This window comes from Eumetopias jubatus, unplaced genomic scaffold (genome assembly GCF_037043125.1).
Source record: "Eumetopias jubatus isolate StellerSeaLion01/CBP00866 unplaced genomic scaffold, mEumJub1_p1.0 scaffold_2, whole genome shotgun sequence".
Taxonomy (NCBI): domain Eukaryota; kingdom Metazoa; phylum Chordata; class Mammalia; order Carnivora; family Otariidae; genus Eumetopias; species Eumetopias jubatus.
Window position 1 is genome coordinate 147,578,724 of NW_028274808.1, and position 15,188 is coordinate 147,593,911.

General features: G+C 36.7%; 1 protein-coding gene across 1 annotated transcript in view; it reads left to right on the plus strand.

The window, feature by feature from the left end:
* Positions 1-15,188, plus strand: part of LOC114206698 (transmembrane protease serine 11E-like) — a 65,080-nt gene that overhangs the window by 34,369 nt on the left and 15,523 nt on the right. The window contains exons 2-6 of the mRNA XM_028100573.1: positions 957-1,081; positions 5,150-5,271; positions 7,671-7,738; positions 10,778-10,941; positions 14,419-14,457. Of these exons, the coding sequence (XP_027956374.1) occupies positions 957-1,081; positions 5,150-5,271; positions 7,671-7,738; positions 10,778-10,941; positions 14,419-14,457 (518 nt within the window). The remainder of the gene's footprint in view (positions 1-956; positions 1,082-5,149; positions 5,272-7,670; positions 7,739-10,777; positions 10,942-14,418; positions 14,458-15,188) is intronic.

A 15,188-nucleotide genomic window follows, 5' to 3' on the forward strand; every position in this document is an offset into this window, starting at 1 on the left:
TACTGTGATTGAACTCCCTGTGCTCCTCCAGCATCGTGCCACACTTGCCGTCCTCACATACCAGACAGCACTCTGGAGATCAGCATACTTGCCAGCGATTCTACCAGCATGATAAATACCTCAAGAAATTTAAAATAACAGCTTCATTTTCAAACTCCTTAGCCAACTCTGACTTATTTTATTTTCTCTAGTTGTGGAGTTTGCTTAGCAACTATTATAACACAGGGAAACAGCAACTGTACTAATTAAACAAAAACCCGACTGACCAATATTTTTCAGTAACATGTTTTTGAAGGCAGAATAAATGGGAGACATTGAGAGAATCTTATGCAGAAGGGATTTCCTGTAGTGTTACTGAAGTTTAGAGTGCAAGCACTCAGGTTCTCTAGAAGGGAATTCTGTTTATCTCTTATATGTATCGTCAAAATTTGTTTGGAAATAAATCAGAAAAATCGAGTAGAAATAGAAATTCTATCTGGAACAGTATGGATCAAGCTGTAACATAGCTCATAGGCATTTAAGATTTTAGATTTTAGTGGTAAAATCAGGCTTTAAACATTTACATAGCTCCAATTGTGCCTAACTCAGTATTTTGGACATAGCCAGCTCAGTAAATCATAGCTAACACTTCCTAAGTACCTTCTACATGCCAGGCACTGTTGTAGGCAATTTATATATATAGTAATTCATTTAATCCTTATTACAATCCTATGAGATAGGTACTATCATTATCATCTTCACTTTATGGATGAGGAAACAAGCAGAGAGATGTCAAATGACTTGCCTAAGGTCAGGCAACCAGAGCCAGGATTAGCTTCAGCAGCCAGGATGTGTTCTAAACCAAAACAGTACTCTACCACCTGAGGGTCCTGAATTCCCCACAAATATCTGCTTTACCTAAGGAGTGGGTGTGGTGCACCCTGTGATATAAGCCATTTATTTGCTTTCTTTCTCAGGCCTGCTGTGGTGAAGAACAGGAAGAGAGTTTGTTTGGAGCCCTGGGTTATTGGCCTCATCACCTTTATCTCCCTGATTGTCCTGGCAGTGTGCATTGGACTTACTGTTCATTATGTGAGATACAGTAAGTATGGGCTGCCCTGGCATCATGTGACTTAGCCCAGCATATTTCCTCGTGTGCACTCTGGTTTTGATTTGCCTCAGGCTTATTCATTCATGACTGCAACTCATTTGCATAGCTGGTACAAAGAAATCTTTACCTGCCTTGTCTCTCTCACTTAATCCTCCCAAGGCAAGGAGGAGTCTTTCTTTTATCTTTGATGTAGCAATGCTTCCTGCTGGGAATAGCATGCTAGTTTTTATATTCATTAATAAATGATAATCAAATATTAAACAGGGGAAGATCATAGGAGAGCTAAAGTCGAACGTGTTAAGTTGTTTGAGGACGTAGAGCAATCACCTTGATTTAAAATTATTCCAACTTACTGACATCTTGAGAGCCCAAAAATTAATTACATAATCAAGGATCATAGAGAAGCTGACTCTATTCTGTACTAGTAACCTGGAAAATGCTCATAGTTATATATTGTTTAGTAAGTGCCTATTTCTGTTATTTTTAATCTCATCTTGGGATGTATTACACGTGATTAAAGAGGATAGGATATGCAGAGAAGGTTGATTATAAAGAGGTTCACTCTGGTAATCAGGTATCTCGCAGTCAGATGAACCATGAGTCTGCTCTGTTATTTTAGAGTGGTAAAAAGATCCCCAGGGTACTTTAGGACTGTTCTTCCAGGGTATAACAACCCTTCTAAAGTTTCCCTCTACTCTGCCTCAACTTATAATCAGTCGACTCCACTATGACCTATTGGCTTAATATCTCCCTTAGTGACTAGCTAATGCTTTGATGTTCAAGACACTGTAACCAAAGAAGCTAATTTCTTGATTCTAATTTAATTGGGAATTCGCACAAGTTGCTTTCCTGTAAAGAGACATGGTGATCTGTAAATTGGTGGTCTTCCTCCACTGACAGACATAATCTCAATTCCAATCTCAAATCCCATCTCAATTTCTAAAGCAAGGTAGATCATTCCTGGGCAGTTTAAAGAAAAAAATATATAAAGTAAAGACTTTTTTTGGTAGAGTTTGACCACACACAAGTCTTTAAGTTTTGGAGTATCTATATTTTGGTTATTTGTCTGGAGCATGTTTTTAATTAAAAAGAAAAAAAAAGAATGGCTAAAATAACTTTATAATTCTACAGTTCTGTTATGAATATATCAAGTTCATTATATTGTAAGCATCCTTATTCTTCTCCACAGATGCCTAGCACTTTGTTTTGTTAATTTTTGTATTCCCAGAACTTAGCAGGATCTTGGCACATATTAAATAATTAATATTTATTGAATACTGAATGATAAAGATTAGTGAATCATACCTATGATATTTTCATGGGGGCATACTTCGGTTTGTCTGGCATCATAAAGAATTCCTACTATAGCTAGAGGTCTCATTACCTCAGTGAGAGAAAATGTTTCTTACTGCTTCTCCCTTTGCCTCTTCCCAGGCCATCTGCTCCCATGCATACAATGAAAACCTGGCAAGATTTTTCCAGTAACCTGCTCCTGGGTCCTATTGTTTGAATGATCAGTGTAGTAATATGGAACACCCAACTTCCACTGCCCACACAACACACCTGAATAAACAGTGATTGTTGTGATATGGGTTACTGTCTTACATGTGTGACCTGCCCTCTGTTTGGATATAGAAACAAAGGACAGAGTGGATATAGCACATGAGCTTTTAGGAGTTGGCATACTTAAATAACCAAACTAAACGAAATAGTTACAGAAACAGAAAGATTAAGATGGAGGTAACTCACTTTGGCATAAAGCCCAGGATGGCACAGCATTGTGTGTGCAGCTGGTGTTCAGGGACCTTTGGGGCTCATTTCTGTCCCTCTGTGAATTGAATGACAGAAGGTGACTCTATTATAAGCAACATCCTTGTAGGTTACAGATTCACAAACTTTTTAGAAAATTATCAGCAAACTAATGTTCATCCTTATTTTTCTTACTTTTCTGTTAATATTCCCCAATAATATTTTCCAACAAGTACACATGCCATATAATTCTGGCAACTGGGAAATATGTTTTGACACTTAGTGACCTGTTTGAATCTATTGAGTAAAGTAAAATATTAACTACAGACAAGTTGTTCATTTAGTTGAAGCATACAAAATTGTTGGTTTTTGACTTCTACAAATGGCAGTTTCAAATTTATTAATTTAATAATTGTTTAAAGATTTCAATTGTTTGAGAGAGAGAGAGAGCCAGAGAGAGAGCATGAGCAGAAGGGAGGGGCAGAGTCAGAAGTAGACTACCTACTAAGCAGGGAGCCCGATGGGGGGCTCAATTCCAGGACCCTGGGATCATGACCTGAGCAGAAAGCAGATGCTTAACCGACTGAGCCACCGAAGCACCCTCAATCTAATAATTTAAAAAAGAATAGGACTAATATGTAGAAGAGTCAGTTCTCCTCTCTAGACACTAACTTTTCAATGAGAGGTTAGGTCCCACCACCTGCAGTATCACATAAGGGAGTTTGATAGAAATGCAGATTCTTAGGCCCAATTTAGACCCAATGTCTAATATTTCAATAAATTAAAAACCTTACTTGAGATTATGTATATTTCCAGGGACCTGCCTGCATTTCAGGTCACTCTGGCCATTCAGGTCAAGGCCATTCAGTGAAAGGGAGGTAAGGAAAATGCGAGAAAGGCAAAACCTCCCTAGCCCCTCACTTTGGTGCTAATTCCCAGAAGGTCCTAACCTTTCAGGCTGCCCTCCATCTCTTTTTGCATCACTGGCTGTTCCTTAGCCTTGTCAATCCAACCAAATCCTTGGGACAGCTGGGATGTTCTTTTGAAATTTACCAGTAGTTTTTTTTTTTAAGATTTTATTTATTTATTTGACAGAGAGAGGCACAGTGAGAGAGGGAACACAAGCAGGGGGAGTGGGAGAGGGAGAAGCAGGCTTCCTGTGGAGGAGGGATCCCGATTCGGGGCTCAATCCCAGGACCCTGGGATCATGACCTGAGCCACCCAGGCACCCTGAAATTTACCAGTAGTTTTTTTTTTTTAATTTACATTTCTGAGACTGTAGTCTTTATCTGTTAAATGTGGACAATACTGCCTTCCCGTGGGAGTTATGGTAAATGAAATGAGATACGTGAATATGCTTGGGACTCAGGTGCCCAATGTTAGTTTCCTTTTCCTCTGGGGTTCAAATGAAGAAGGAAAGAATGAGAAGCAGGAGAGAAGAAGAGGAGAGAAATCGAGGTTGGGTGAAACACACTCCATTATCCTACAATAACCGCACACAACTGTCTTGATCACCATAATATTCCTAATACTCAACACAGAGTCTTTCATAGAAAAGGTAGGCAGCATTAATATTTGTTGAATGAATGAATCTTCTTAGGGTTCGTGCTTGCTTCATATATAGAAGGGTAGACGAATGCTATATTAATTTTCAGTGGGCCAAAAATGTGGGCTGCTTAAACTGGATGCAGAAAGTGCATAGAATGGCAAGACAAGACAAACCCTGTGGTTGGGGGGAGAAAATAAATGGAGTGACAAGGGAGTCAGGTGAAAATAAGTGTCCCTGGAAGGTTATGCCAGATGGCAGCTCTAGCTCCCTAACTAAACCGCAAGCATTTTCATCCCTACCTTCATCTTCTCTACCCCAAATAAATTTTTCTTACACTACAGTGCTTGTGGCCAAAACTGATACGTAGTTTACTGAATTGGGAGAAATCTACTTTTGGAATATAAAAGTGCATTTACTCTTGGGAAACTTCCAAGTCCATTCTTGTTTGTATGCTCAGATGGCGTGACTTGCTGTCTCTCGTGGCTAATTCAGGAATGGATAACAGATAACTAATTAGCCCACAGGAACACCAAGCATTTCGTATGGCTTTTATACTCTAAATCTTAACGATGATAAATGTTGTTGTCTTTTATTCTGAGATAACCATGAAGCTCAGGGCAAGATGATAGAGATGATGACCTGGGGTAGGGCCATTCTCTCTGGTCTCAGTCTTTCTAGCAACCAGCAAACATGTAAATAATGATGCTTTACATACATCGGACAAAAAGATGATGAGTTTTTTTTCCCCTCTCTCTTCACAGATCAAAGGAAGACCTACAATTACTATAGCACATTGTCATTTACAAGTAACAAACTGTATGGCGACTTTGGAAGAGAGGGTTCTAAAAATTTCACAGAAATGAGCCAGAAAATTGAATCAATGGTAAGTACTTTCCCCTCCATTTCTAGGACATTTGCTTTCACTTTATATTCATTTATTGGTACCTAGCTTCCATAACATCCATTCAACTGATCTTGCATATCTTTGAAAAATGGGAAGCAGCCCTGTCAGAAAGACGTAAAACAAAACTGACAATACATGACTTGGGAGGGTATGCCTTGCAGGGCTGAAGCAAATGAGCTTTAGCCCTTCCTTCATGTCCCTCCCACTCACTCTTCTATAGTTAGTGCTACAGTCTTGATCAGCAGAGTCCAGAAATTCTGGGACTGTGAGGATGACCCAGAATATGACTGCTGTGTCCTATAGAAGACACCATGATCAAAAGACTACAAGATTAAAACTATTCAGACACATACTTGAATAGTATTTTCATATTCAAAAATATCTGACCTTGGACTAGTTTGGGGTACATAAACCTATAGGAGACACATGGATACTCATCTCTATTTTTAAGGCCTCAACATTCATCCTCAGAGATGAATCAAATGTTTTTAAAAAGTGGAAAAATTTTCAGTATAGGCCAAGAGAGCAATAGCCTGGACTTCTTTTTGGACTTTTCCTGACAGTCTGTGAGGTAGTTAGTGGTATGATGTGATGGAAAATACCCTAACCTAGAAGTTGAGATGCCTAGTTTTAGAACCATCTACTACCAATTTTCATTCTGGACAAATTTCCTTATGTGAAAATTAAGGCATTAGACTAGATAATTTCAAAATTGTCTTCCATTTCTTATATCCTGAGTAAGAACATAATGGCAGTTACCAACCTAGAAACTACCTGATACACTAGAAGGCTGAGGGTTTTAATACCTTGGTAAGAGGAGGTCAAATTCTGGTTGAATTTGTACTTGTAAACACTGAATCAGGGAAATATCTGAATAAGCTCTTTTCTAAAGCTATAAATAAAATAAAGGAAAGAAAATGGAACTAAAATGGTCAAGAAAAGATGCAAAAACTTTCCTTGTTTTTTATGTCATTCACTAAAATAAATTTTATAACATCCAGAACGATTTACATATGAAGAAATATAGATGGGACTTTTTTTTTTTTAAGATTTTATTTATTTATTTGAGAGAGAGAATGAGAGCCTGGGAGGGGGGAGGGTCAGAGGGAGAAGCAGACTCCCCGCTGAGCAGGGAGCCCGATGAGGGGCTCGATCTTGGGACTCCGGGATCATGACCCGAGCCGAAGGCCGTCGCTTAACCAACTGAGCCACCCAGGCGCCCCTAGATGGGACTTTTTAACACCTTCAAAATTAATAAAAATTATGAAATTATTTGATTAAATATAAGCCCTTAGGGGCACCTGGGTGGCTCAATCATTAAGCGTCTGCCTTCAGCTCAGGTCATGATCCCAGGGTCCTGGGATCGAGCCCCGCATCGGGCTCCCTGCTCAGCGGGAAGCCTGCTTCTCCCTCTCCCACTCCCCCTGCTTGTGGTTCCCTCTCTCGCTGTGTCTCTCTCTCTGTCAAATAAATAAATAAAATCTTTAAAAAAAATAAATATAAGCCCTTAAATAAAAAAATCCAAGTGAATGTGGTCAGTAGGGTACTCACTTGTACTCTGCTGATCTGTCTCATAATTGAAGTAACCGACCTTGGTAACAAAGACAGAGGAGTCACCAAAAGATGTGAAAGAATAAAAAGGTTCATTGTTCTGTCAGCCAATCACTAGCTTGCCGTAACTGTGGTTGGTCAATATTCACACACTGAAACCAAGAAATACTTGACATGTTTACCTTGGCTCCTAACTTAAAAATTTAAGTTGGTTAGAATTCTTAATTATAGTAGCAAGAAATATCTCCACAAGATACATTCTTCTACCTTATTGAAGTAAACCTAACAGAACATATTAGGTAAGCTAAATAGCCTAGTTCACATGGGCCTTTCTAAGAGCATTTTGAATTCTGAACTGGGTGCAGATTATGCCAGGATATTTGGCAACTTTTTCACCAGTTTTAAGAACGATGTGACTCTGTGACACACTCATATCTATGACCCAACCATCAGTTGGCAGAATTATTTCATTTCCTTTGTTTACCTACAGTAGAAGTCTGTATCTCAGGGTATGAATATTTACTCTTCCTTTAAAAAAAACAGTGTGTTTATTCTTTTTAGTATCTTTCTGAGTGTAACACAGCAGATGTCATTCTTGGCTCCACTACCATGGCTCCCAGATACTATAACTCCTAAGGCAGAGTTCAGTTAAAATCACTAAGTAGAATACCAGAAAAGATTCTTCTAGATTCTTCAAGTTGAATGCATTGTGAAATGTTGGTTAATGCTTTCTGTTTTGCTTCGTTTTGTTTTTAAATTTTCCATAGAGCTTTAAATTGACTTTCAGAAAATTATTCTTGCTGACATTTTGAATAATTTTGGAACAGGTGAAAGATGCTTTTCGTAAATCTCCATTGAGGGAAGAATTTGTCAAGTCTCAGATTATCAGGTTCAGGTATGTAGATCTAAAATGCTGACTTCTGAATATAATTTAAAACTAAATTTGTGAACTTAGTCAGTAATAAATATTGTTTGAAATGTTAATGATATATAACTCAATTAAACCAACATTCATTTGACAACTGTTCTAAGTGATGGGTTATAATTTGCTTTACTCATTCTCTAAATCTATAAGAAAGCATTTGCATGGTGATTGATTTCAAGAGACAGAGGTATTATTGATGGCTATATTATCGAATTGTGTTTTTGGAAACTAATTAGCATAAATAGGGACCTAAGTCATATCCCTTGGTTTAATAGCCAATTGTCCCCTATGTAAAATAGTGTAGTAGATGAGGTTTGTCTTAACCTCTTGGTTTTTCTCTTTATCAGTTTTCTTTACTTTTTTCTTCTCTACCCCTTTCTGCTCCAAATATTTACCTAAGAAAATTCCAGATCTAATAATCAACCATCAATAAATAGAAGTTCAGAGCAGAACATTTTAAGCCATGTGAGGATCTTAAATAATATATTGTCTTAATACAAATTATTTGTATTTTTCAAAAATAGAATGAGAGCTGTTTCCAGTATTATTTCAATGACAAAAACCCCAAGAGTTCCTTCTTAGTCTATCACTTAGCTGACATCTATTCTCTGGCATTTGAAATACTATTCTCTCTTGGATCTGTATCTACTTCTCCAACCCTTAAATTTTCAATCTCTCAAGGGGATTTCATGCACCTACATGACTTCATATGTTATTGAAATCCAAATTTCTATTTCCAATCTAAACTGTCTTTCTGATTCCTAGAACTATATAGCTGCCTATGCACATCTCCACATGGAAATTCCACAGAAAATTCTCTAACTCATGTAAAACCCAATCACAGTAATGGGAAACTTGGACATCATCCTACACTCTTCCGTTTCCTGGGCCCCTCACATTTTATGAATAACTAAGTTCTACCAGTTTTACCTTCCAAATCACTTTCCAGTTTGTTTACGTCTTCATCCTAGTTATCTTCCTACTCAACAGTATTTCTTCTGAAATCAATAGGAAGAAATGCAAGTTTGTAGGAAAGATGAAGTCAGTCTTAAAGATGTTGAGCTGAGATACTAGGGGACTACATGAGCCTGAAATATGGGTCTTACTCAGGGGAGGAAAAAGGAACAGAGTTGAAGATGTGCTTTTGTTCATTATCAACTCAAAGTACTGGAACAGGTGGATGTAAGTGGAATTTCTGAGAAAAAGGATAATGCAAAGAAAAAAATGATGAAAAAAGCCTGAAGAAAATGATACTTAAGGAGATGGGGAAAAAATAGGAGCCTAGGAAATATATAGGGAAGGAAAGGAAAAAAGAGAAATCATGAGAAAGGCACCATTCACATGAAAGACAAAAAGTTTTAGCATTGAAAAAATACTCCTGAGAGACCAAATAATATGACTGGAAAGAATTCATTAGCTATGTCAATAAGGAAGTCACTTAGTGTAGAGAAAAGATTCAGGGGAGGAAGCAGACTGCAAGAAAGTAAATATGAGGCAGTGTAATTTATCCTTTCAAGAAGGTTTGCTGTGATAAGAAGGTGAGAGATAAACTGAATAACTGGGGTAGAAAGAGGGTTTTGTTTGTTTTTATTTCTATTAGTCAGCCAGTATAGGAATAGTTTAAGAGAAAGAAGACAAAATAAATAATTGTTGTACAGGGTTGCTGAGTGAGTGAAAGGTGGTGAGATATATAACAATAATCTCATTAAAGTCAGTTTGTTTTTTCAGATTACAAAAGTAATACAAAATTATATAAAATTCAAATAACATACTATTCCATAGAATAGAAAACAAAACTCCCTCTCCAGCAATTCCACTCCCACAAATAACACATCTTCTCAACAATTCGTTGTATAGTATTTCACTACAAGTATGTGTCAGGGTTGTTTTAGCCAATGCCCTTTTGATGGACACTTGAGTTGTTACATATTTTTTCTGATTTAAAAACAAAATTATGATAAACATATGTATAAATCTCTTTGCACATGCAAGAGTATATTTGAAGAGAGTGCTGTATCAGAGAGAATGGATCATCAAATGTATAACCGATAAAACCGACCTCTAAAAATAAGGCTCTAATTTATATTCCCTTTTACAGTTTATATAAGGAGTCAATACATTGTATAGTGAGAAGTAAGATTCTCTGAGAACTGATTGTACGTGAAGAAAAGGGGATAGAGTAGCTGACTGAGAATGAGAAAGAGAAGTCAAGGATGATGCCAAGAAATAATTCATTCTAACCACATTAAGGCTGATTAATGCTCTATCTTGAAAATATAATCACATGACGTCAAGATGATTTGGTTAAGCTTTCTAATATCCTTAGGATTAGAAGTTGTTTAGGAGAGCATGATGTCGCTTAGGAGATATCATTGGATTTAAGTCACTGGGAATTAAGCCTGAAAAACCAAAGCCAGAGTTGACTTCATATTGGCCACACGTTATATTTGATAGTATTAAATGGTTGACAATAGAGTGTCTTTTTATATTAATAAGTAGATATTTTGATGTTAAGGGAGACCATGAGTGTACTAGCTTACTAGCAGGGAGGCTGAGTTGGAAGTTTTATATGTGGTAAACAATAGGAATATAGAAGAAAATAAATTGGATCTTTTATTTTGATTTTTTAAAATAATTTTACATCTTTTTAAAAAATATTTATTTATTTATTTATTTGAGAGAGAGAGAGAGAGAGAGAGAGAGAGCACAAGCAGGCAGAGCACCAGGCAGAGGGAGAGGGAGAAGCAGGCTTCCCGCTGAGCAGGAAGTCCCACGTGTGGCTCAATCCCAGGACCCTGGGATCATGACCTGAGCCGACTGCAGACGCTTAACCGACTGAGCCACACGGGTGCCCCAAATTGGATCTTTTAAATTACATCATGGATTTGTTTTATGTATGAGTTTCAAATGGATGATCAAGAAAAAAATAGATTGTGATATTACCATAAATCTAATTCCAAACTATATCTTTTAAAGCCATATTTTTCTTTTTATCTTTTTGGCCCACAGTCAAGAGGAACATGGAGTGTTGGCTCATATGCTGCTGATTTTTAGATTTCGCTCTACTGAGGATCCTGCAACCACTGACAAAATTCTTCAACGTGTTCTACCTGAAAAGCTGCAAGATGCTGTAGGACCCCCTAAATTAGATCCTGAATCAGTTGAAATTAAAAGTAAGCTTATTTCTCTTATTTAGTTTAATTCTCTTACATAGAACAGCTTCATGTTAATTTTGGTCTTGGGCACTGATTTTTTTGTGGGGCAAGGTGGGGAGGGACAGAGAGAGAGAGAGAATCTCAAGCAGGCTCCACACCCAGCATGGAGCCCTATGTGGGGCTTGATCTCGTGACCCGAGATCATGACCTGAGCCGAAATCAAGAGTCAGAAGCTCAAATGACTGAGCCACCCAGGTGCCCCCTAGGCACTGATTTTTAAAAATTGTTTTGGATGTCCTTTAATTATGGAGTCTTGCCACCAACGGAGGATTTCTTTGGGATAAATTGGTCGTAATGAAGTATTTTATTTTTAATACTACCCTGAACTTAGGTCTCCTATGCAAGTCTGTCATTACCTCCAGGCCTGAGTTCTTTTCCTTTATTGGGCCTTACACTTCAGCTACAGGAGCCAATTATAAATGAAGAAAGTGGCTTTGTATATTCTTCTTTTTGCTTCCATTTTATGTTCTGAGAGTATGATATGTGAAAAGGTTCATGCCATCCACATATTTGCTTTCAAGTTTCATTGATATACCTTGTTATAACTTCTTCCCTTAGCCCATTTGCCAATGAAAAATTTATAATTTATTTATACTTGTTTTATTTATTTATTTGTAATATAAATTACAACTAATTTTAAAAGTCTGAGTTTTTTGTTGTTGTTGGGTGTAGGGGAACTAAATAAGCAGGGATAGGTCCTCATTACTAGAAAGTAAGAAACAGGAGATTAAAGCAAAAAAAAAAAGAAACATAGGAGATCCTCAGTGGAGGTAAAAGTTTGGTTAAGAGTCAAGTTGTGTGCTATAGAACAATGCTATAAAAATATCATGTGGGCCAATCATATGATCTTAAATTTTCTAGTAGCCACATTAAAAAAGCAAAAGTAAACATGTGAAATTCATTATTTAAATAATTTGGTATTTAACCCAATATATCAAAGTATTATTTCAACAAGTAGTCAATAGAAAAATTATTCCTAAGATATTTTATATTCTTTCTTTTTTGTACTAAGGCTTTGAAATCTAGTGTATATTTTATATTTATAGCACATTTCAGTTTAGACTAGTCACATTTCAAGAGCTCACTAGGCACATGTGGCTCGTGGACACAGTATTGGATATGGAACAAGTAGAAAGTGTAACATAGGGTACTAATATAAAAGGTGATAGACCTAACTAAAGGCCTGACCTGTTGATCACCTACCCTGCTTGCTTAGGAAGAAAGGCTTGAGTAATTAGAACCAGCTACATAATTTATGTTGCCTAGTGCAAAATGTTGGACTCATTTCAAAAAGCAACAAAAATGTGCGATTAAGAGTATTAAAATATGACTTTTCTTTCTTCTACAGTCTTTCTTGACTTGTCATGGTATTTTTGTTTGCTAATTAATGCCATCCTAAGTGAAAAAATTAAAATTTTAAATTACTAGCAAGAGTTGTATTATTCATCTTCGTATTGTAAAATACTAATTTCAAAAGTAAATATAAAAGCATTTAAGTATGTGGAATTATGAAAATTTTACAACTGTATTTCCCAGCTCACACATGCATGAATTTGACTCTTCCCAGATCAATGGAAACACCATACAAGGCTAGCTTGACAATTTTTATTTCCTTTGTTGATATGTGCACATTTTACCATTGCTCTCTACCTTCAGTTTAAGCGAAGAAGAACTGAAAAGTCCTTCTATGCCATTATTTTCAGCAGAAGCTATTGGCTACTATAAAGAAGAAATGGGAGAATGAAAGGATATAATAAGGTCATCCAATAATTATGTCTAGTAGAATGCTATTGCCTTCTTTCTGTGTTCTAAGCAAGCTCTGCTTCAAACAGAAAACATGGCTTCCTGGGACTGTCAGTGCTCCCTGGTTCCTTAGTGGTAGACATCACACACTTATCTTATCATTTGAGTTTGCTGAACATTGTGGTCCCCTGGAATTCTTGAGTTCCAAGATATCTATAGGGTATCACAAATGATGTATGCAAATGGGGTGCCAAGAATCCATGGACACATATGTTGTGTGTATCTCCTCTGCTCATGCCATGCCCCATTATTCTATAGACTTAATTTTTAAAGCACAAGTTATGAAATTAAAAAAATATCAGGAACTTCAAGACAGTAAGCATTAAGCCAAGTGGAAAGTCATGCTGAGTCCAGGACCCAATGTAAACATACATCCATTAAGCTGGCCCTGTGTGTAGCATCAACATGCAAAGCCAGAACTTTCTCTAGGAAGAGGTTGAGATAGGGAAGAACAGGATATTTGAAACAGAGAGATCCGTGGTGATGGTATTTAATATTTACTGAGAAAAATGGTCACTTCCTTATTTGAGCCATTTTCCCCAAAAAGAGCCAGAATGGAGAAGGTCAAAAAGAAGCATTTCTAGAATATAGATTTCTAGCATATCAATACTATTAAATACTAAAAGAAAAATTAACAATAAAATTTTTGTATTTAGAACTCCTGTTATGCCATATTCAAAGAGAACAGTTTTGGTCTTTGGAAATCTACTGAATCAAGACATTAAATGCTTAGAATTTTTTTTTTCTCCCAAAGATTTTGTTTAATTATTTGACAGAGAGAGAGAGAGAGAGAGAGCACAAGCAAGAGGTTAGGCAGAGGGAGACGGAGAAGCAGGCTCCCCGCTGAGCAGGGAGCCCGATGCGGGGCTCGATCCCAGGACCCCGGGATCATGACCTGAGCCAAAGGCAGATTCTTAACTGTCTGAGCCACCCAGGTGCCCAAATACTTAGAGTTTTATGTATCTGTTGGTTGGCTTAGTGTTTCCATAGGGTTAGGGCCTGACTGCTTAGAAGTCAATAAGCTAAGGAGCCATGGGCTAGAGTAGAAAAGAGGGCAAATTGTCTTTCTAAATTTCAGCAGAAGGAAAGATTAGAAAGGGGTAACATTATTTTTAAATGAGGGACAGATTTATGGACCTGCCACTCATGTTTGTTATACAAATGGGACTATTCCTATGAATTTAGTAAAAGAAAAATCCTGAAATAATAGTAAAAATATCATCGCATTTAGGGAATCAATACTATGATTTAGAATAGTATTTCCACAAGAGGGGGAAATACTGCATCTTATTTTCTGGTATGAAACTCAGATTCCTGGGTTTCATTACAAAACTACTTAGTGAGAATTACTGGGAAGAGAAACAGGAATTGACAGTATAAAGATGCTCCTTATGTGACTATTATCCATGCTAAAGTTAAAGAAACACTATTCAGATCTCCCTTTTCCCAAGGCAATGAACATGCTCTATGATAATGTAACAGTGTTGCTTTATTTATTTATTTATTTATTTACAACCTAGAGGTTCTGTATTATAATGGAATTAACCAGCCTTTCCTGTTTGAAGTATTCAGAGGCATTATGAAATTCTGATGTGCTGGCCCTGTTCTATTCACCATTTCTGTGTATTTCAGAAATCAACAAGACAGAAACAGACAACTTTCTGAACAATTGTAAGTGTGATATATTCATTAAAATTGCATTACCTGAATGTAAAAAAGTTAACACTAGATCACTTAGGCTTACTTTGTGTGATATTATAGGGTCAGAATAAAATTGGATTGGTCTATGCACAGCTCAGGATGCTTTATCTTATCTTTGAGGCACATTTTATTACTAAAGAACAAAAAAAATTGGGAGAACTATGGAGTGGATATATAGGTGCCTATAGAAGATGTGCAGTGGAAGTGAGTTGTATAAGTGTTAAAGAAGGGAGAAAAGACTCAATGTTCTAACTGCAGATATCTACAATACATTCTCACAAACGTTTCCTAAAGATTATATAAAAATAATCTATATGTTGGTATTTTTTAGCTACAGGCAGAAACTTACTGTTACTCTACACTAAATAAAATCTTCATGATGTTACTAATCCCATACTATGGAAATTTCAGGCAATTATGGTGCTGGGGTGTATATCAATAAAATTACTGAAGGCCCAGATAATATCTTCACCTATATTTTAAAAGTACTGACTCTAGGCCTAGTATTTCCCTTCCTCTACAGTAGAGTACCCGACCGTGATTTAGAGAATACATTTGATAATTATGGAATTAGTACATAATATATTTGTCTTAAAAGATGAAAGGAATTACGCTACTCACCAGCTTAGAATATTGGTTAATTCACAAACTTGATTAAACATGAGACCAAAGAATAATTGTTACCTCAATGGTGTATATTC